This window comes from Rhincodon typus, chromosome 43 (genome assembly GCF_021869965.1).
Source record: "Rhincodon typus isolate 14 chromosome 43, sRhiTyp1.1, whole genome shotgun sequence".
NCBI classification, from domain to species: domain Eukaryota; kingdom Metazoa; phylum Chordata; class Chondrichthyes; order Orectolobiformes; family Rhincodontidae; genus Rhincodon; species Rhincodon typus.
Window position 1 is genome coordinate 820,658 of NC_063374.1, and position 21,948 is coordinate 842,605.

Here is a 21,948-nt window from a genome sequence, read left to right on the forward strand (position 1 = left end):
AAATCTGGTTTCTTGGTGGCAAATCAATAAGGAATATACAAGAAACTGGTGTGTGATGCCATACAGGATGAAGAAAAATTATGGGGATGTTGCTGTGCCTGACATACGAGCTGACCAGGGGCTCTGGAAACAAATAACAGCCACAGAAGTGACCTTCCATGCCTCCACATGTGAAAGCAACCAACAACATGGTGGATGTTCCTGAGGATCAGTTACTAAGGCCGACCTGCAGCTTGACCAGAAGCAAAGTGACATCATGAACTACAATGAGGAACAATAAAGATAAGTGATGAATCTGGACTATCTAAAAAGAAACCAAAAATGGACAACTTCTTCATGGATTGGAAAAATTTATTTTGCTCATAACTGTAAGTGATAAGAGGTCTTGCCTTACATTTCAACCAAAGTATATCAATAAATAAAGACAGGAACAAAAACAAAAGTTGCTGGAAAAGCTCAGTAGGTATGGCAGCATCTGTGAAGAAAAAAAAAAAAATCAGAGTAAATGTTTTAGATCTGGTGACCCTTCCTCAGTAAAAGGGGGAATTTGGAACACTACCACATAATGACGTATTGTAAATTCAAGGATTTTCCTTATGAAGCATGCTTTGGGCAAAGAAAGTTGGGGAGATGAAGGCCATTTTGAAAGCTCACCAGTTGATTTTATTTAATTGAAACCAGCAGCATTGAATCTTTTGGCAAAACACTAATCATTCTCAGATGGTGAAATAATTAAAGAAGCAACGACTGTGTGTCACTGATTTTTTAAATTCAAAGACTTTAAGAACAAAGGAGAAATAATAGAGGCAATACAGAGCATCTCAAATCCATTCTTTCAAGCTGACATTGGTGGGTTGACTACCAAATTCCATCAGGCATTTGATTTACAAAGCAGTGGAGTTAATACAGAGATAATTGCTTTGCCAAAATGATTCTGAGCTGAAAGTCATTTCAAGGGACAGCCATTTTTGGTGATTCATAAACAGAGAAAAATAATCACTCCCAGCATGTTTAGCCTGGGAAACTTGGTCAGCATGGACAAGTCGGACCGAGGGGTCTGTTTCCATGCTGTATGACTCTATCTGCTCCAAAAGTGAAAGCATGCTTTAGTTCCACATATCTCTGCGAGACCATATGCACCCCGATGAAGATAATCAAGTCCAAGTATCACATTCTCCTCTCGGATACCTATTTGATGGATAGTCCACAACTAGCAGTGTCAAACCACAACCCAGACTTCAAGACACTGGCAGAGTCTTAGTGGGTGACACTATGACTTGGTGTGTTGAGGACAAAGTGAATAATTATTTTTAGTGCTATCAGTCACTATACATAAACTGTTTCTTCTATATTTTCTGGGGTTGGATTCAAAGTTATCTTGTGCTTAGACAAAGTCCAAGTCCACTGGGCTTGGCTTTCCTGCACTCATTAACAAGGAAGTTTTCTTCATTACCACAAGAGAGCTAATCCTACAATATTCAATAAATTTCTGAAGATTTTATAAATTTAATGCAAGTGGATTTCTACTTGCTCAGCAATCAACAGCATTTTCTAGCTCAAGTGATGCAGTGGGAGGGGTGGTCATCATTCAACTCAACCATACAAGAAACAACAGGAAGGTATCAAATAGAAACAGGGAGATGTCTGTCCCATATAACTCAAGAGTAATGTTCAATTCAGCAGAGCATCTTTGCTCGATGAGCACTTGCCCATCCATCAATCTCAGGGGGTTGATGATAGCACCAAGCATCCTCTGATCCCATCGTACACAGCACGTAGATTTCCACTATCACAGGCAGCTTGGCATTCTGGACATGATTGATCCAGTATTTATTTGCACTGTATCTATCTGAATTGGCAACTTTCATACAATACAGTTTCTAGCTGTTGGGCACAAGTTTTTTTTCTCTGCTGCTGAACAGGTCTCAATCCAATCTTTGTTGTGGGATCCACTTTTCCCAAAAATTGCTGCTGCTAGGTCATAAACAATTGAACATTGTGACTTCCAGACCTCATCAATATCAATGTTAATTGATGAAGCTTTTATTGATAGTTTGTAAAATATTTCACAATTTCATTTCATGGTTCCTTGATAATTTAGTTTCATAACAGAAGTGTCACTGACTGCAACGTATTAGTCAGTAAGAATTGTCAGAGAGGATTATTTTGTACATTCTCATTAGAGATGAGAATCACTGGAACCTGTTAAACATTGAAGTGCAGAATTTGCAAAGATTAATGATTTAAAGTGACTTTCAAATTAAGCCAAGGTGATCATCATCATAGAATCCCTACAGTGTGGAAACAGGCCACACCACGCCTCCGACGACCCTACCCCTGCATTTCCCCATGTCTAACCCAAACAGCCCTGGACAAACTCCACACAGCCCGAGGCTGGTATCGAACCCAGGTCCCTGGGACTGTGAGGCAGCAGTGCTAACTACTGAGCCATCGTGCTGCCCCTTAAAGCTTTTTTCACAAAGTGAACTGTTAGGCCATGGAATGCACTGTCTGGAAATGTGGTACATTCAATTGAGGCATTGAAGAGGGCACTGGAATTTTTTTTTGGATAGCAATGATGTGCAGGAATATTGGGAAAAGATTCTTGAATTAAGGGGAAATATGATCCAGCCCTGAAAAATTAGCCACATACAAAATATGAAATTCCAGCCATTTATACAGATTGTCAAAATAAACTGAAACAAATCAAATACTATCAGACTGTCAATGCTGGAAGCGACAGAAGAATCCAAACTCTGCCGTCACCTATGAACTTGCTGATGTCTTAGCAGATTGAAGGACCAAGTGAATGCCTTCCCACACAGACAGCAGCTGAATGGCCTCCCCCCAAAGTGAGTATGTTGGTGTACACACAGGTCAGATAACTGCTTGAAACTCTTTCTACAACAAGTGCAGCTGAATGACCTCTCCTCAGTGTGAATTCCGTGGCATGACTGGGGGATAAATAACTAAGCAAATCCCTTCCCACAAACAGAGCAGCTTAATGGTCTCTCCCTTGTGTGAACTCACTTGTGAGCAATGAGTGTACATGATTGAGTGAATCCCTTCCCACACAAAGAACAGTTGAATGGCTTCTCCCCAGTGTGTGTGTGCTGGTGTGCAGTGAGGGTGGATGACTGCTTGAAACACCTTCCACAGGAAGTGCAGCTGAAGGGCCTCTCCTCAGTGTGAATTTTCTGGTGCATCAAAAAGGCCAAGTGACCGAGTAAATTCCTCCTCACACAGTGCAGGTGAATGGCTTCTCCCCAGTGTGAATTCGCTGTTGTATGGCGAGTGAAGATGTGCTATTGAACCTTTTCCCACAGTAAGTGCAGCTAAAGGGCCTCTCTTCGGTGTGAATTCTCTGATGTAACATTAGGAAGGTTGTTGAAGTAAATTTCTTCCCACACACAGAACAGCTGAATGGCTTCTCCCCAGAGATAGTAAGAACTGCCAATGCTGGAGTCAGAGATAACACAGTGTGGAGCTGGAGGTGCACAGCAGGCCAAGCAGCATCAGAGGAGCAGGAAAGCTGACGTTTCGGGTCGGAACCCTTCAGAAAGGCCCTTCATCTTCCTCCTTTCTTATTCATGTACTTATCCTAATGCCTTTTAAACGCTGTAACTTTGGCAGTCAATTCCTCACACTAACTACTCTCTGTGTGAAGAAAATGCTCCTCGTCTTTTTTTAAAGACGATCTTAAAAATATGCCCCACAGTCTTGAAATCCCCCGACCTAGGGAAAAGACACCTGCCATTCACCTTTTGTATGCCCCTCATGATTTTATAAACCTCTATAACGTCACCCCTCAACCCCCTACACTCCAGTGAGAAAAGTCCCAGCCTATCCAGCCTCTCCTTATAAATCAAACACTCCAGTTCTAGCAACATCCTCGTAAATCTTTTCTGAGCTCTCTCCAGCTTAATAATATCCTTCCTATAACTAGATAGCCAGAACTGGACACCTCACTCCAGAAGGGGCCTCACCAACGTCCTGTACAACATCAACATGACATCCCAACTCCTATACTCAAAGGTCTTTGTAATCTTAGATAACCTTCTTCACTGTCCACTATACCATCAATTTTGATGTTATCTTCGAACCTGCTCCACCAATCAGTATGATCACAGCGGATCATCAAACTCAGTACCCTGTTCCCACTTTGATCCCTTTAGCCCTATGAACTGGATGTAACTCCTTAAAATAAAACACTGTGGATGCTAGAAATCTGAAGCAAAAATAGGAATTGTTGGAGAAATCCAGTAGGTCTGGCAACATTATGGAGACAAAGCAGAGTTACCCATTTCGAGTCCAGTGACCCTTCTTCACAACTTCACTGCAGCTAAGATGTTTCTCTAGCAATTTCTGATTTTATAACTAACTCCTTAATGAACTCATTCAATTGTTTTGCCTCAACCACTTTTTGTGGCGGGGAATTTCGCAGGCTCACTAGTCTCCAGGTTCTCCTGATCTCAGTTCTAAATGCCATACCCTTAGGCTGTGATCCCTGGTTCCAAACTCCCTGGTCATCAGAAACATCCTTTGCTCTGTCTAGGCCTGTTAGGATTTTACATGTTTTGCATTATTTTAAACTCTAGGGATTGCAGTTCCTAATCAATCCAGTCTCTCTTCAAACATCAGTCCTGCTATCCCAGCTAGAGTCTGGTCTTGGACAGGGTTCAGGTCATTTCCATTAGAGAAGAACTGAAAAATAACTTTCCAGAGAAACTAGAATTGTCTGTTCTGAATTTCTATCTTGTATTTATAGTCTGGACTTCTGTCAATTCCTTCTTCACAGGGTCTTTGAAGTGAAGATTTAGAGACAGGAAAATCTAATCCAACGTCGTGTCAACACCCGACAGTCCCTGAATATCGCTGAAATTCATTGACCTTTTCACTGTGGAAGGAGAAATGTTTGTCTCTTCTAACTGTGGGAAAATACTTCAAACAATGGAGTGACTTGGAAAGTACTGACAGTCATGCTTTCTCAGATGGAAACTAGCAAGAGGATGTTTCCTCCTCCTGAATTGATAGAGTTTGTAAACAGGTTGACTCTTTATAAAGCTCTTAGGACAACTAGAATCCAGTTCTAGTCAGCACACATTAGGTGTACAAAATTTCGACAGGCTGAGATAAGGCAGGCTGACAAAAATTTGGTGATGAATTCCTGGGATTAATTACAGAGCACAGAAAGAAGCCCTTCAGTCTATTATATCTGCACCAGTCAAACAACATCCATCTATTCTAATCCTATTTTCCAGCACTTGGCTCATAGCCTTGTATTCAAATGCTCATCTAAATAATTTTTAAATGTCTTGATGCTCCCACCTCTACCACCTCACTGGTAATGAGTTCCAGAGACCTACCATTCTATGGGTGAAAGCTATTTTCTTCATTCCCCCTCTATGGCTCCCTCACCTTAAAAACTTCCCCACTGGTTATTGATCCGACTAAGGGGAAATATTTCTCCCTATCTATGTCCCTCAGAACTTTGTACACCTCAATCAGATTCCCCCACAGCCTATCTGCTCTAACCTATCTAGTTTCCAGAAATGGTTGACTTATCAAAAACAGGTAAGCAATTTAGGTATTTTTTCATTAGAGTTTAGAAAAATGAGTGGTGATCTTATTGAAATATATAAGATTCTGAAGGGGTTTGACGCGGTAGATGTTCAGATGTTTCCATTGTGGGGGAACCCCAAACTTGGGGTCACAGTTACAGAATAATAGGAAACTAATTTAAAACTGAGCGCACAGGAATTTCTTCTCCCAGGTAGTAATGAATGTCTGGAATTCTTGACCCATGAGACATGTGGAGTCTGGATCATCTAAGTATTTAAAAAGAAAAATGACAGTTTAAAAAAAAAAAAAAATCAGGGAGTTGAGGCCTCAGACAGGTTAGCCATGATGGTGGGGTAAGTTTGAGGGTATGAAAGGCTGCTCCTATTTATTGTGTTCTTACATACATCAAAGGACACAGATTTGAGGTTTTGAGACTGAGATATGGTGGGGTGTGATGGTAAGTTTCTTCGAGCGATAATACCCAGAACTCATCGGTCATGAGGGTAGTGGAAATATAGATGGTGAATTATTTGCCAAGAAAACTGAGCAGATACTGGAGGGAAATTAAATTTAGAGGGTTTGAAGGATACAGAAGGAAAAGAGAGACTGTATTGCTGAAGAGATACTAGGAGGGCCAAAAACCATCTTAGAGTCATACACCATGGAAACAGACCCTTTCGTCCAACTAGTCCATGCCAACTATATTCCCAAACTAAACTAGTCCCAACTGCCTGCATCTGGCCCATATCCCTCCAAACCTTTCCTGTTCATGTACTTATGCAAATGTATTTTAAATGTTGTAACTGGACCTGCATCTACATTTCCTCTGGCAGTTCATTCCACACAGGAACCACTCAGTGTGTAAACAAGCTGCTCCTCATTTCCTTTTCAAATCTTTCTCCTCTCACCTTAAAAATATACCCCCTAGTCTTGAACTCCCTCACCCTAGGGAAAAGACCTTTGCTATTCACTTTATCTATGTCGCTCATGATTTTATAAACCTCTATAAAGGTCACCCCTCAACCTCCTAATGCTTTAGTGAAAAAAGTCCAAGTCTATCCAGCCTACTTTTACAATTTAAACCTCCATTCCTTGCAATATCCTGGCTAATCTGTTCTGAACCCTTTCAAATTTAATAACATTCTTCCTATAACAGGGCAACCAGAACTGTACACAGTACTCCAGAAGAGGCCTCACCAACATCCTGTACAACCTCAACATGACATCCTCACTCCTAAACATAAAAGGTCTAAGCAATGAAGACAAGCATGCTAAATGCCTTCTTAACCGCCCTATCTACATGTGATGTAGATTTCAAACAATTATATATACTAGAACTCCTAGGTCTCTCTGATCTACAACACAACCCAGGGCTCTACCATGGAATTTTAATAAATGTAACCTGCACATAAGCTTACAATCCTGTGCCGTAACGACCACGACTTGTAATTTGTGCCTTTGTCAAAAATATCTTTGGGGTATATCTGAGCTGCTCTCCCCTGATGGTCTACACTAATGTATTCTTCTTCAGGGGTGATGCCCAGAACTGAATACAGTCCTCCTGTTCTTATGAAAGCTGATATTAACATGAAGACTCAATTCTATTTCTATTCACAAATGCTGCCTAACTTGCTGCATATTTCCAGCATTTTTCATTAAAAAAAGTTTTTCTGGCAGATCAACTGTAGCCTGATCAAGATTTAAAGTATTTTGGTATTTTTCCAATTATTCTGATCTCTGAAATCTTTTCAGACACATGCAGACATTTTTCCTTCCACAATCAAAATGCCGGTGAGATTCAAGTTCTGATAAATTGAATGACTGTCAAGTCTTATAATCGTAGAGTTTTTACAGCAAGAAAAAACAAAAGGCCTTTAGTCCTTTGTATCCGCAGCAGTCAGGCCGCACCTATCCAACCTAGTCCCATTTTCCAGCACTTGACCCATAACTTTGTATGCTATGGTGTTTTAAGTGCTCATGTAAATACTTCTTAAATGTCGTGATGGCTCCTACCTCTACCAGAGTTCAACCTAAGCTGTGTGGCCACTGCTCACGCATGCTAATCACTGTGTTAATGCATTGACTTCTAGTGCAGAAGTTGCTGCCACACAGATCGGAGGCCTGCAAACTAATTAAAATCTTAGAGGGGTTATTGACCTCTATCACTCTTAAGCAGAGAGTTTGAGACAGCCACCACCTACTTGAGTGAAATAAAAAGCTTGGTTAAATCCTCTCTCAACCTCCTGCCTTTTATCTTAAATCTATGCCCCATGGTTACTGATCCCTCCACCAAGAAGGTTTCTTTTATCTCCCCTATCTATGCCCTTCATAATTTCTATATACCTCAATCAGGCCCCACTCCAACCCCGTCAACCTTCTCTGCTCCAAGGAAAGCAAACCCAACCTTCATAGCTGAAATGTTCTTATCCGAGTGGATAGAGCTGGAGTGGGAATTGGGAGTTTTCAGGAACACCCGAACCAAGGAAGTGTGAAGATTGTGGGAAAGGATTTAATTACTTATCCCAGCTGGAAATCCATTGACAGAGCTGTAGATCTTCAAACACGTTCACTGAACACAAGCGAATTCACACAGGGCATAAACCATTCAGTTGCTTCATGTGTGGGACGAGATTCTCTCAGTTACTCGCTCTCCAGTCACACCATCATTTTCACACAAAGGAAAAATCCAGTCCACTGCACATCCTGTGGAAAGACGTTCAGGCAGTCAATGGACCTCAAAGAGCACCAACGCACCACACTGGCAAGAAGCCATTCACCTGCTCTGTGCGTGGGTAGAGATTCCCTTGGTCATCCCAACTGCTGACACGTCAAGTTCACACTGTGGGCAGGACATCCCATGCGCAGAGACATCAGTGAATCCATAAGTGATTACAGGGCTTTGATTCTGCTGTTAACCATGTCCATGATTGACAATCTGACAATATTTGGTTTGTTTCCACTGACATTAACAATCAATAAATCTAGTTGCAGTTTGACATTCTCAATGTATCACAACTTTGAGGCCAAAATGCCTGTTATGCAGCTGTGATCTTCCCCCTTAATTCAAGGATTTTATCTACAAATATAATTACAGTGGAATTATGAACTTTTGCATCCATCCTAAATTAGTCTTAAACTGCACAATTCAGTGTCTGAAAAGCTCCACTGATTAACATTTCCAGTTAGAAAATGTTGATGAGTACTTCTTACAATTTTTGCTGATTTGTACATTCAAAGCGACAGATCCATTAGGAAAGTAAATTATCAATGAACATGGAACAAAATAGTAAAATATTTTGCAAGCACATCAATAAATGCTTCATTAATCTGATGAAGTTGGAAGAAATTAATTCAATCATTTATGACATAGCAACATTTGCTAAAGGTACAACCCACAACAAAGACTGGTTTGACAACTGATCAGCAGAGATGACATCTGTCATTGAAGCAGAAAGCATCACCTGAAAGTAATTGAGACAGTTGTGCAAATCACTGAGATATGATAAAGAAACACTGGATCAATCTGTGTGCAGAGATCTAAACTGACTGTGACAATAGATTTCTATGTGCTACCTTTGAGGTGATCAACAGCACACATGGTCTGACCAGAACCAATATTTCCTACCTGATGTTTGGAAATGAACTTCTCATTGACAGAAGTAGACAGAAAGAAAACAGCCAAGGAGTTGAACACTGCTGTGAGCTGTACTCCCGTGAGAGAAATTTCTGAATCTCCACTTGACACTATCCTGCAGCTTCCTGTTGTGGTTGAGTTCATCACCTGACCTGGAAAAAGCCATTGATTGATTGCTCAGCAAGCAGAAAAGTTTCCTGGGAAGGACAGAATCTGCTCAAATATAGAAAATCCCATCTACTGCTGCACCTTCATGATCACCTCCTCTTTTACTGGGAGAATCTGTTCAACAGGACAAGCATGATACAAAAACAGTAACTGCAACAACATCTCCCTCCTTAGCGTTGCAGGGAAGGATTTTGGGAGTTTAAAACACTGCATCCACTGTGTCTAGATGCACAGCGTGGTTTCTATGCTGACAGATCAACAGTCGACAGGATCTTGCCTGTACACCAGCTACAGGAGAAGGTCTGGGGAACAGGACAGACTTTCTCTTCGTATTTTCATTAATCTCAGTAAAGCATTCAACGTCATCAGTAGGACAAGACTTTACTCGACTTTGGAGCTAGTTGGCTATCTAACAAAACCCTTCAGTCTCAAACACTCCTTTCAATGGCAACATGCCCTTCCTTGTGCAGTTTGATAACACCACATCCGACAGTTCCGAAATGTAATGAAGCAGGTGCCAACACCAGAAATGGCAACCCACAATGGCACCTGATAACCACTAATAATAATAATAAGCTTTGTCAGGAAGATGGGCGCAGTTCCAACAACAAGAACAGAAGTTGCTGGAAAAGCTTAGCAGGTCTGGCAGCATCTGTGAAGAAAAAAAATCGGAAGGGTCTGAGGAAAGGTCACCGGACCTGAAAAATTAACTGATTTTTTTCTTCACAGATGCTGCTAGACCTGCCGAGTTTTTCCAGCAACTTCTGTTTTTGTTCATGATTTACAGCATCCGCAGTTTTGTACAGTTCCAATACTCAAGTAGCTCCAAGATTCCAGCACAAAGCAAGCTGCCTAATTGGTATCACTTTCAATATTCACTTCCTTTAACACTGACACTCAGTAACAACAGTGTATACCATCTACAAGATGCACTGCAGAAATCCGCCAAGGCTCCTTGGACTGCACTTTTCAAACCCACAACCATAACCACCCAGAAGAACAAGAGCAGCAGATAAATGGGAACACCAACAACTACACGTTGCCCTTGAATCGTTCTTCGTGTCACTTGGCCAAAATTCTGGAGTTCCGTCCCTGACAGCACTGTTGGTCCACCTACAGCACAGACTGCAGAAAATCAAGAAGTCATCTCACCACCACTTTCTGAAGGACAGTTAGGGATGAGGAATAAATGTTGGTCCAGCCAGCTCTGCCCACATCCCACAAGTGAAGAAGAAGAGGAACATAGAACATGCAGACATGACACTGAATGATGAGATGAGTGTTGAGATAAATGTACTAAAATCTTTAAAAACCTACTCCTGAAGTGACCTCATTTTATTGCCTCTGACCCCAGAGTACCTGTTTTGGGGCTCAGGAGGGAGGCCATTCAGCTAATAAATGGATTGAGATTATTAATGTTCTTGGACTCTTGGACAGTCGTGCAATACCACTCTGATCATTCATCTTGTACGATAAGGATTATTGACAAAACATCAAAATGACTTGAACATAACAGAATCCAGATTAATGATATATTAGGGTTCTGATTATTAACTGAAATGTGATTTTTGACATATAACTTCCTGATTGTTTAACGTTTGAGTACAGATCGAATAGGCAACTGATTGGGAATGCAATGAGAGGTGCATAATTAATTTAATCCTGATTATGAAAGCAATAGGAGCTGATTATTTCACAGTATGATCCAGATTGTCGATGTTATAGGAACCAGAATATTAATGTCAACGTTATCTGATTCTTCAAGTGTCAGTATCCTGAATCTTATAGGACTCTGATTCTACATTTAAGAGGCAATTGGAATCTGAACATTGATGTAACTGGATCCTGACTATTAATATAATAGAATCATTATTGAAGAAATAGACTCTCTACAGAAATCTTCTCACAGGTGTATTTTTTTCCCCAGCAACTATTGGGCCTTGGAGCCTGTCCATTAGGCTGCAACCATCATCATTTTTGTTTAAAATGTGGATTTGAAAGGACCCCACAGATATCAGAAAGCAGTCTAAGCTCCACACCAGGTATCGCTGCCTAGGAGCCCATGAACCCAAAATCTCATCTCAAAAACCCCATGGGGCTCTGGACCCAGATTTTGTCTCTGATTCTCACTGAGGTTATAAAATGGAGCTGCATTTTAAAGCTCCGTCATCATCTCTTTCCAGTACGAGCCCTCTGGTATGTTTGGAGTTTCAAATACCAAGTGAATTCCTCCACAGACTAGTTAAAAGGCCCCCTACAGGCACACAGGAAGAAATGTTCCAACCCAGATGCATAACTGAATTCCATCCGACAAACCCCACATTTCTCCCCTGTGTGTCACAGGCAGGTGATGGGCTGAATGTTTGACAAGGGATATGTGGAAACTGAGGGAGTGCCATTGACAGATCTGCTCTTTGAAAGAGCCAATGTGTTTCCAATGAGCTTAACAGATCCCATTCATGCTGTACTATAAGAATCTGCAAGAGAGTCATAGTCAGAGTAATAAAGCACCGAAATAGACCCTTCGGTCCAACGAGTCCATGCCGAACACAATCGCAAACCAAACTAGTCCCACCTGCCTTCTCCTGGCACATATCCCTCCAAACCTTTCCTATTCATGTACCTATCCAAATGTCTTTTAAATATTGAAACAGTGCCTACATCCACCACTTCCTCAGGAAGTTCATTCCACATACGAACCACCCTGTGTAAAAAATTTATCCCTCATGTTTTTTTTTTTAAATCTCTCTCCTCTCACCTTAAAAATATACCCCCAGTCTTAAAATCCTAGGGAAAAGACACCTACCATTAACCCTACCTATACCCCACATGATTTTATAGACTTCTAAATGGCCACCTCCTAAACTCCAGTAAAAAAAGGTTCCAGCCTATCTATCCTTTCTTTATCACCGAAATCTTTCATACCTGACAACATTCCTGGTAAATCTTTCCTGCACTCTCTTAGTAATATCCTTAATTTAATAATTCATAGTAAATCCATGCAAAAGAATCACAGAGAAGAGCTAATAGCCTTTCAGCCCATTGTTCCTATATTGTCTCTGAAAATACTCTCAATCTGTCTCTCCCCAACTTCTTCTTCCCTTAGTAGGTAAAAGCCTAGATTGTTTTTAAAAGCCACAACTCAATCTGCTTTTCTGGGTTATTCAGGCAGTGTGTTCCAATCCATCATAACTCACTCAGTGACATAATCCCTAATTTTCACCTTGGAGGTTTTGCCAATGATCTTAAAGCTGTGTTCTGCAGTTACCAACCATCTGGCCAATGAAAGCAGTCACTCCCAGTGTCGATGAAAATGCCTCCCAAAAAAAAAAACAAACAAACAAACAAACAAACAGTTCAGCACAATTACTGAATCAGTCCTTACTCTTCTGTGCCCAAAGAGGAACTATCCCAGCTCCTCCAGTCTCTCCATGTAGCTGAAATCCCTCAACCTTGATACTAGTCTGGTAAAAGTTCCCTACACCCTCTTCAAAACTCTGACATCTTTCAAAATCAAACAAGATTTCAGCTCATGAATAAGAAACGTTTTGTAAAGTTTGTCTTAACTCCCTTGCTTTTATCTCACATGCCTCAAAGAATAAATCCAGGGACCTCCATTAACATTGTTTTATAACAGCATGATGAACTTGTGAACTTGGGCTATCAAGTTCAAAGGTTTCTGTACATCCACTCTAAAGAATTTCTGTGCATCATTTAGTTCATATTCCCTCACCTCATTCTTCCTTCCAAAATCCATCTTTGTCAATCGCTTTGGGAATTTTGAGCATGTGAAAGATGCTGAAAAAAAGAGACACTTTTATTCTCTTTTACTACTGATTTTAAGTTGTAGATTTTGCTCGCAAAGTGAAATTAGGATTTTGTTCAGAGTGAACAGTTTTAGTGCAAAAACAACTTCAGCTGGGAGTCAGTGAATGGAGAAGATGGAACCCAGACCCTGGTTCTTCAGGGTCCACTACAGACTGACGGCTCTATCAGGATTCCAGGAGTTGGCCATTTCGTCCCCCAAGCCTATCCCACTCCACCAAGCAGTGAGGCCTCACTTTCCTGAACACCTTGTATTAGCAAAGACAATAAATCTCTGACAGAGTGTGAACTGCCTTGTGAGGAGCAGTTTGCCTAACTTAACATGGAGAAGTTTTTCCCAATGTGACTTCTGAGACCTCTGGCTTGAACAGATAGATGATGTTGCCTAGTCGGAGATTCTCTGAGCTATAGAAACAGTTACTCTCTAATGCTTTATCAGTTTCAGTTAATATCATGAAAGCTTTATGTCATCCCTTAATCTAGACGCTGTGGCTAGGCGATCAATGTTGGCAGTATAGACAGGGAGAGGCAATTACAACAGTGAAAGGTTGGTAGCTAACACGATGCAAAAATACAAATTAGGGGGAGTAGGTCCCTCAATCCCTTGAGCTGTTCCACCACTCACTAAGCTTATGGCTGATCTGATTATTCCATATTCTTGCCCACGCCCTGATAACCTTTCATGCCTTTGCTTATCAAAAATCTATCTACCTGCGCCTTGAAAATATTCAAGGGTTCTGCTCGCACTGCCTTCTTTAGAGAAGAGAGTTCCAAATGCACACGACCCTCACAAAAGGAAACATCCCTCCCCATCCACCTTGTCAATACATTTTAGGATCTTATATGTTTCAATCAAGTCACCTCTTACTCCTGTGAAATCTGATGGGTACAAGCTGAGCCTCACCAACAATGCAGAGGTCAGAATGACATTGAAAGGAATGTAAAATGCAAAGCAGTCAGACTTGTTGAAATATGAATGAACCTGTACTAGTGAACACAGGGTCCAGGTCCTGAACACACTGCTCAACTACAGTAAGTTGAGAGAGAAAACCCCAAGGGCTTGAATGTCATGCATTTTGGTCCCAACATTCTAAGAAAACTGAGTTATTCAAGAATGAACTCAACTGAGCAATTAAATTCATCCCATGTGGCTTCAAGATCCGAGAGAGTCATGGACAAGAGACTGAGGAAAATTGTGCAAATCCAAGAAAGGCAGTTTGGATTCAAGCCCAAAACAGGCAGCACGTGGCTCAGTGGTTAGCACTGCTACCTCTCAGTGCCAGGGACTTGGGTTCGATTCCAGCCTTAGGTGACAGTTAGTGTAGAGTTTGTACACACGTGTCTATATGGGTTTCCTCCCACAATTGAAAGATGTATAGGTTAGGGTGGATTGACCATGCTAAATTGCCCATTGTGTGCAGATTAGGTGGATTAGCCATTGCAATAAAGGATTACAGAGAAAAGATGGGAGGGGTAGGTCTGGGTGGGATGCTCTTTGGAGGCTCAGTGTGGACTCAATGGGCCAAATAGGGATTCTACAAGCACTACTTCTAGTCTGAGAATATGATGCAGAGATATTGGGTAGGCCAATGTAAGGAGAAGATTGTATTCATTTATCTAAAGAAGGTTAATAACCAGGTGCCAAGAGAGAAAGTTTGGAGATGTGCTAGGAATCAGGGAGTCCCTGAGAGGTGTGTCTGACTATCACCTACATGGGCAACCAGACATGAGAAGCAGTGGGGCGGGGGAAGAATGACAATCAAGTTCACAACAAACATCAACATTGAACCCTTCCTCTTCCTGATGGTCACTTGATATTCCAACAAAGGAAGTGACAGGAGTCATTTTTTTTTAAGATTCTTTGATGAGACATGGGTGTCACTGGCTGGGCCAACATTTATTATCTATCCCTAATTGCAGTGAGCAGAGTTGGGGATATTGCTGTGGTTTGAAGAAACATGTAGACCAGGCCAGGTAAAGACAGTGATTTAATTTCCTGAAGGACATTAATGAACCAGCTGAGTTTTTATGACAATTGATCATGGTTACATGGTCACCATTAGGGCTAGCCCTTAATTCCAGACATTTATTGTATTTACATTTTACATCTATCATGGTGGAGTTCGAACACATGTCCCAAAACATTAGCCTGGGATTTGGATTACCAGTCCAGTCCTGCCAAACAGTGAACACTCTGACCCTGGATGTTCTTGAATCACCAACCTCTCGATTAACAGCTGAATGCACTAATTGCACTACAGAAATAAAGCTCTGTGGTGGACTTGATGAGAAAATGACTGAGAAGCTGTAGAACTGGAGAAAAGCTCTGAAAGGCAGGGTCATGAAGATCAGTCAACTAAAGGCTCAAATGAACAGACAGTCAGCCCAAGTCTTCATAAGCGACCCCAATTGCTAAACCTGTATAAAGCCCTAGTTAAGAGAGCTTTGTGTCTGGTTCTGGTCTCCACACTTTCAAAAGAATGTAAAGCTGCAGAGAAGGTTGATCAGAATAGTTCCAGGAGAAAGGGAATTTAGCTCCTTGGTCAGGATTTGGGAAGAGAAGCTGGGATTCATTCTCTTTCGAACAGAGGATGTTGAGGGGAAGATTTGAAACAGATTTTAACAAGATAGAGAAAGAAAAAGTTGCTTCCATAAGATTATGGTGGAATTAGGGGACACAAATTTAAAGAATACAAGGAAAAACCATTTCACACTGTGGAAGGTAATATCTAGAACTCTGTACACAAAGGTGGTAGAAATGGAGGAGTACATGAAAATAGGGAGGGGAAGGACAATGCAGGAACCGCAGACAGAAAATGATGATATTAAATGTGTGATGTTTCTGGGTGCCTCTGTAGACCAACAAGAACAGGAATGATCTACAAATATGATTTGGCCATTGTTAGGCCATGAGCAATAGCTTTGGATGAGCCCGAGATTGTGAAGGAATGAGCGTGAGAGGCCAGTCACGAGTGCATTGGGACGGTCCAATCAAGAGGGAACAAAGGGTCAAGGCATACTTTAGAATCTCTCAGGTTATTTCTAATGATAATTACCTTGGAAACCTTTCCCCACAGAGTCAACCAATTAAACTTTCTTTCTCACCCACAGTGAAAGACCAACGATTTTCAGGTCCTGGCAAATGCAGTGAGTCTATTGGTTCTTGATATGTGGTTTGAGTTTGTTGTCTGTGAAATGTTTCCCATTGAGTAAAAAGAGTGGATAGAAACCCAGATCCCATAGAGCTCCTGTGGCATGTTGGTGGTGTCCCTACCTCTGAACTAGGAGGCTCAGAAATAGACCCCTCTGTCCAACAGCCCCATGCCGACCACAATCCCAAATTAAACTAGTCGCACCTACCTACGATTGGCCCATACGCCTCCAAACCTCTCTTATTCATGTACTTATCCAAATGTCTTTCAAATGTTGTAACTATACCCCCATCCACCACTTCCTCGGGTCGTTCATTCCATGCATGAACCACTGTGTAAAAAAAGTTGCCTCTCATCTTTTTTAAATCTTTCTCCTCTCACCTTAAACATATGTCTCTAGTCTTGAAATCCTCCACCCTAGGGAAAAGACACATGCCATTCATCTTAACTATACCCTTCACGATTTTATAAACTTCTATAAGGTCACCGCTCTACTTCCTACACTCCAGTGAAAAAAGTCCCTATAGCTCAAACCCTCCATTCCCAACAATATCCTGTTAAATATCTTTTCTGAACCCCGCTCCAGCTTGATCATATCCTTCCTATAACAGGGTGACCAGAACTGGACACAGTATTCCAGAAGAGGCCTCACCAACTACCCTATACAACCCAACACGATGACCCAATTCCTATACTCAAAGGTCTGAGCAGTGAAGCAAGTGTGCTAAATGCCTTCTTAACCAACCTGTCTACATGTGATGCAAACTTCAAAGAAAGATGTTTCTGAACCCCTCGGTCTCTGTTCTACAACACTATCCAGGGCCCTACTTTTAATTGTACAAGTCCTGCCCTTGTTTGTTTTACCAAAATGCAATACCTCATATTTATCTAAATTAAACTCCATCTGCCACTCCACATACCAGTCTGTACGGAATTCAGAAAGGTGCTCACCAAGATTAGGCTGGTTAGCAAGGTGAGATCACATGGAATACAAGGCGAGTTAGCCATTTTGATTCAAAATTGGCTCAAAGGTAGGAAACAGAGGGTGGGGTGGTGGAGGGTTGCTTTTTGGACTGGAGGCCTGTGACCAGCAGTGTGCCACGAAGATTATTGCAGGCTCCACTGTTTTTTGTCATTTATGTAAATAACCTGGATATGAATGTAAGAGGTATGGTTAGTAAGTATGCAGATGACACCAAAATTGGTGGTGTAGTGGACAGCAAAGCAGGTTACCTCAGAGTACAACTGGACATTGGTCAGACAGGCAAATGGGCCAAGGAGTGGCAGATGGAGTTTAGATAAATGTAAGGTGTTGAATTTTGGTAAGGCAAATCAGGGCAGGACTTGTACACTTACTGGTAAGGTTCTGGGGAGTGCTGCCGAACAAAAAAAGACCTGGAGTGCAGGTTCATAGATTCTTGAAAGCGAGGTCAAAGGTAGACAGGGTAGTGAAGAAGGCATTTGGTACATTTGCATTTATTAGTCAGTGAATATAGGAGTTGGAAGGTCATGTTGCGGCTGTACAGGACATTGATTAGGCCAATTTTGGAATACAACATTCAATTCTGGTCTCCCTGCTATCTGAAAGATGTTGTGAAACTTGAAAGGGTTCAGAAATGATTTTCAAGAATGCTGCCAGGTTTGGAGGGTTTGAGCTATGGTGAAAAGGCTGAACAGGCTGGGCTGTTTTCCCTGGAGCACTGGAGGCTGAAGGGGTGACCTTACAGAGGTTTATAAAATCTTGAGGGGCATAGATAAGGTGAATAGCCAAGATCTTTTTCCCAGGGTAAGGGAGTCCAAAAATAGGGGTATGGGTTTAAGTGGAGCGGGGAAAGATTTAAAAGGGACCCAAGGGTAACTTTTTCATGCAGAGGGTGATGCATGTATGGAACAAGCTGCCAGAGCAGGTGGTGGAGGCTAGTACAATTACAACATTTAAAAGGCATCTGGATGGGCAGATGAATAGGCAGGGTTTAGAGGGATATGGGCCTAAATCTGGCCAAAGGGTTTGCCCACTGACACCTCAGAGACTTGCCCTGCCTTTTTTCCAACAGAAGGTCAAGATTTGCTCCTTCTCTAGTAGGTACATCCACATACTGAATAAGAAATCTTTCTTGTACACACTCAAATTCCTACCATCCAAGCCCTTAACACAATGACAGCCCAGTCTATGTTTGGAAAGTTAAAATCCCTAACTATTGCAACACTATTATTCTTACAACTGAAATCTTACAACTTTGCTTCTCAATTTCCTACTGACTATTGAGGGGGCCTATAGTACAATCCTGGTACAGCGATCATCCCTTTCTTATTTCTCACTTAGAGTTAGAGATATACAGCACCTCACCAATGCCAATCAAAATCCTATAAAAATTTAGTCCCATTTGGCCCATATCCCTCTAAACCATTCTATTCATAAGCCCAACCAGATGGCTTTTAAATGTTGTAATTGTACCAATCTCCACCACTTCTTCTGGCAGCTCGTTCTGTAAATGCACTATCCCCAGTATGAAAAAGTTGCCCTTAGGTCCCTTTTATATCTTTCTCCTCTCACCTTAAACCTATGCCCTATAGTTTTGGACTCCCCCACCCTGGGGAAAAGACCTTGCCTATTCACACTATCCATACCCCTCATGATTTTATAAACCTCTATAAAGGTCACCCCTCAGCCTCCGACGCTCCAGGGAAAATTCCACCCAAATAAACTTCAGCAGACGTATTCACAAGAATATCCCCCCTAAGAACAGCCGTAATGTTATCCCAACCCAAAAACTTCACTCCCCCTCCTCTTTTCTATCCTTCCTATAGCATCCATACCTAGAACATTAAGCTGTCAGTCCTGTCCATCTCTGAGCCATGTTTCTGTAATAGCTATGATATATCAGTCCCATGTTCCCAACAATGCCCCGAGTTCTTCTGCCTTACTTCTTGCATTGAAATAAACAATGTTTAATTTATCAGTCCTACTTCGTTCTCTGCCTTGCTCTTGCCTGCCTTGACTGATTGAGAAAAGGACCAAATCAACAGTACCACACTCAGACATATCTTTTTTCTCACTATCTCTTTTGGTCCCGTCTCTGCCCGCCACCACCACTAGTTTACTAGCACTAGCAAATCTTCTCTTCAAATTCAGGTGAAACCCTGTCCTTCTTATAGAGGTCACTTGTACCCCAGAAGAGATTCCAATGATCCAAAACTGTGAATCCTTGCCCCTGCACCAGCTCCACAGTCATGCATTCATCTGCTCTAGCCTCCTATTCCTAGTCTCACTAGCATGTGGCACCAGGAGTAATCCAGGTATTACTACCCTTAAGGATCTACTTTTTAACCTCCTGCCTAATTTCCTATATTCTCTCTCATCAGAATCTCATCCTTTTCACCAAAGTGTACGATGATATCCTGCTGGTCACTCTCTCCTTTGAGAATATTCTGCACCCTCTCCAAGGCATCCTTGAGCCCAGCACCAGGGAGGCAACACACCATTCTGATGTTGAGCTGTAGGCTGCAGAAACATCTGTCCATGCCCCTATCACAATTGATCACTCGGAACCTGGCATGCCCTTTGTTAGTCTCAGTACCAAAAACCAGGCTGTCAGTACCATTTGGCACTTCACCTATAATTATATACAAAAGAACTCCATGAAGGCCAGTATCCCATCACCAAGCCAGCCTTGCTTTACAGATGCATAGTACGTGACACTGAGCCAGCTAGCTCAGAGCCGGCTTCTAGAGTAAGCAAGTTCCCTGGCACTCCTGTTTATATCTGTCAGTCAGGACTCCCTGATTGCACCAGGTTAACAGCCGCAAACAGGGAACTCATTTTCTATGAGAAACAAACAGGAGGCTGGAAAATCACAGGAAGCCAGGCAGCATCTGGAGGAAAGGAGCAGTCAATGTTTCGGGTCTTCCTGAAGAAGGGTAATGCCCAAAACATCGACAGAGATAGTAAAAACTGCAGATGCTGGAGTCAGAGATAACACAGTATGGAGCTGGAGGAACACAGCAGGCCAGGCAGCATTAGAGGAGCAGGAAAGTTGACGTTTCGGGTTGGACCCTTCTTCAGAAAACTGCTCCTTTCCTCCAGATGGTGCCTGCCTTGCTATGTTCTTCCAGCCTCCTGTTTGTCTACCTTGGATTCCAGCATCTGCAATTTTTTTGTCTCATATTCTATGAGATCCGCCTGGCTAACATCGTTCCAATCACTACAATAGATGGTACAAATATTTCTGCAAAGGGCCCCTCAATTTCTTGCGGTAGCAATGCCGGACAGGTTGATTAGAAAATACAAAAAGCAATCCTTACTTCCGACTTCCCGGCCAAGGACAGTCACGCATGCGCGCCACTGCGGCTTGATCCCCGACCAAGATGGCCACCAAAAACCCGCGCTTGGCGACAGAGGGACCCAAAAATATAGCACGGCTTCAGCCAGATTCGGCAGAGATAGGTTCTTTCTCGATTTTCAAAACCTTTATAAGGTGTATCGGAGGTATCGCTATTCCTCGGCAGTTCTTTTCCTCTCCCGCCGTTCGCCGTATCACCCCATGAAAAACAGCCATCTCAAGACCCGCGTTGCGCATGTTCCAGTCTGTTTGACCCCGCCTCCCACTCACTGATTGGCTGAAGGGCTAATCACGTCCACTTGGCCCCCAACTCTTGTCCTCTGGCCCCGCCCCTGTTTCCTGATTGGCCCGGAGCTGACATCAATTGCCCGGATAGTTACGGATTGGAACAAACGTAATGCCTTGAAGTGTTTCGAGCATGCGTGGTACGAACGATTGCCATAGACATTTTGTTGATTAAATCTATGTATTGTGGCTCCTGGAGATCTGAAATAAAGACAGAGAATGCTGGAGATGCTTAGCAGGTCTGGTAGTATCTGTGGAAAGCGAAGCTAAGTTAATATTTCAAGTCCAGTAGCACTGATTGCGGGCTGGAAATTAAATTTTTTCAAGATGTCAACAAAGAGGGACAAGTAGAACCGATGGTGAGGATGCAGAGCAAAAGGAACTGTTCTTGGCAGTTGGAAATGATAGAGATATAAACTAGGTGTTAATGGTAGGTGTTAATTTTAGAAAATGAGTTAGTTCTGCTACTTGCAAACTTGTGCACCCAAGATACTGAGAGAAGGTATGTACCCACACTAAAGGAGAGAATGCATGGTTTGAAGTTGTTGAACTCAACATTTGAGTCCTAAAGGCTATAAAGTGCACAGGCAGAAAATGAGGTGCTGTTCCTCCAGCTTGCATTGGGCCTTAGGTGGGCTACTGCAGCAGGCCTAGGACAGAAACCTAAGCTTGAAAGTTTGTTGCATCTGCAGGCTGGTTGAAGTGGAGGACAGCATTTAGGACACTGATTAAGTGGCTCAGCTTTGTAAATACCCATTGTAGACCTCAAACCCCAAACATGGGGCTCTGGATGTTGTGTTTGTAAACAAGCAGGAGTCATCTGCAGCCCTACGTGTGGAAACATGTCCAGGTCAACAGCTGCTATCTTGGTTCAGCTAAGATCAGTGTGCAGGTGTCATCAGCTTGATGATGCAACAGAGTGGTTGGGACGAAATGGTCTTGGTAATGGCCCAGATTCCAAGTCACAATCTATTCTATAATG

General features: G+C 42.2%; 1 protein-coding gene and 1 long non-coding RNA gene across 2 annotated transcripts in view; one reads left to right on the forward strand and one right to left on the reverse strand.

Annotated features, from left to right (window-relative positions):
* The window catches only part of LOC109917697 (zinc finger protein 271-like), a 41,097-nt gene that overhangs the window by 8,149 nt on the left and 11,000 nt on the right, over positions 1–21,948 (forward strand). Inside the window, exon 2 of the mRNA XM_048619603.1 lies at positions 8,107–8,350. Coding sequence (XP_048475560.1) covers positions 8,107–8,350 — 244 coding nt within the window. The remainder of the gene's footprint in view (positions 1–8,106; positions 8,351–21,948) is intronic.
* Positions 338–20,888, reverse strand: LOC125487674. The gene is made up of 4 exons (XR_007266028.1): positions 20,644–20,888; positions 13,098–13,162; positions 9,188–9,348; positions 338–475 (listed from the first exon to the last, which is right to left on the reverse strand). It is a non-coding gene; the product is annotated as an uncharacterized LOC125487674 (long non-coding RNA).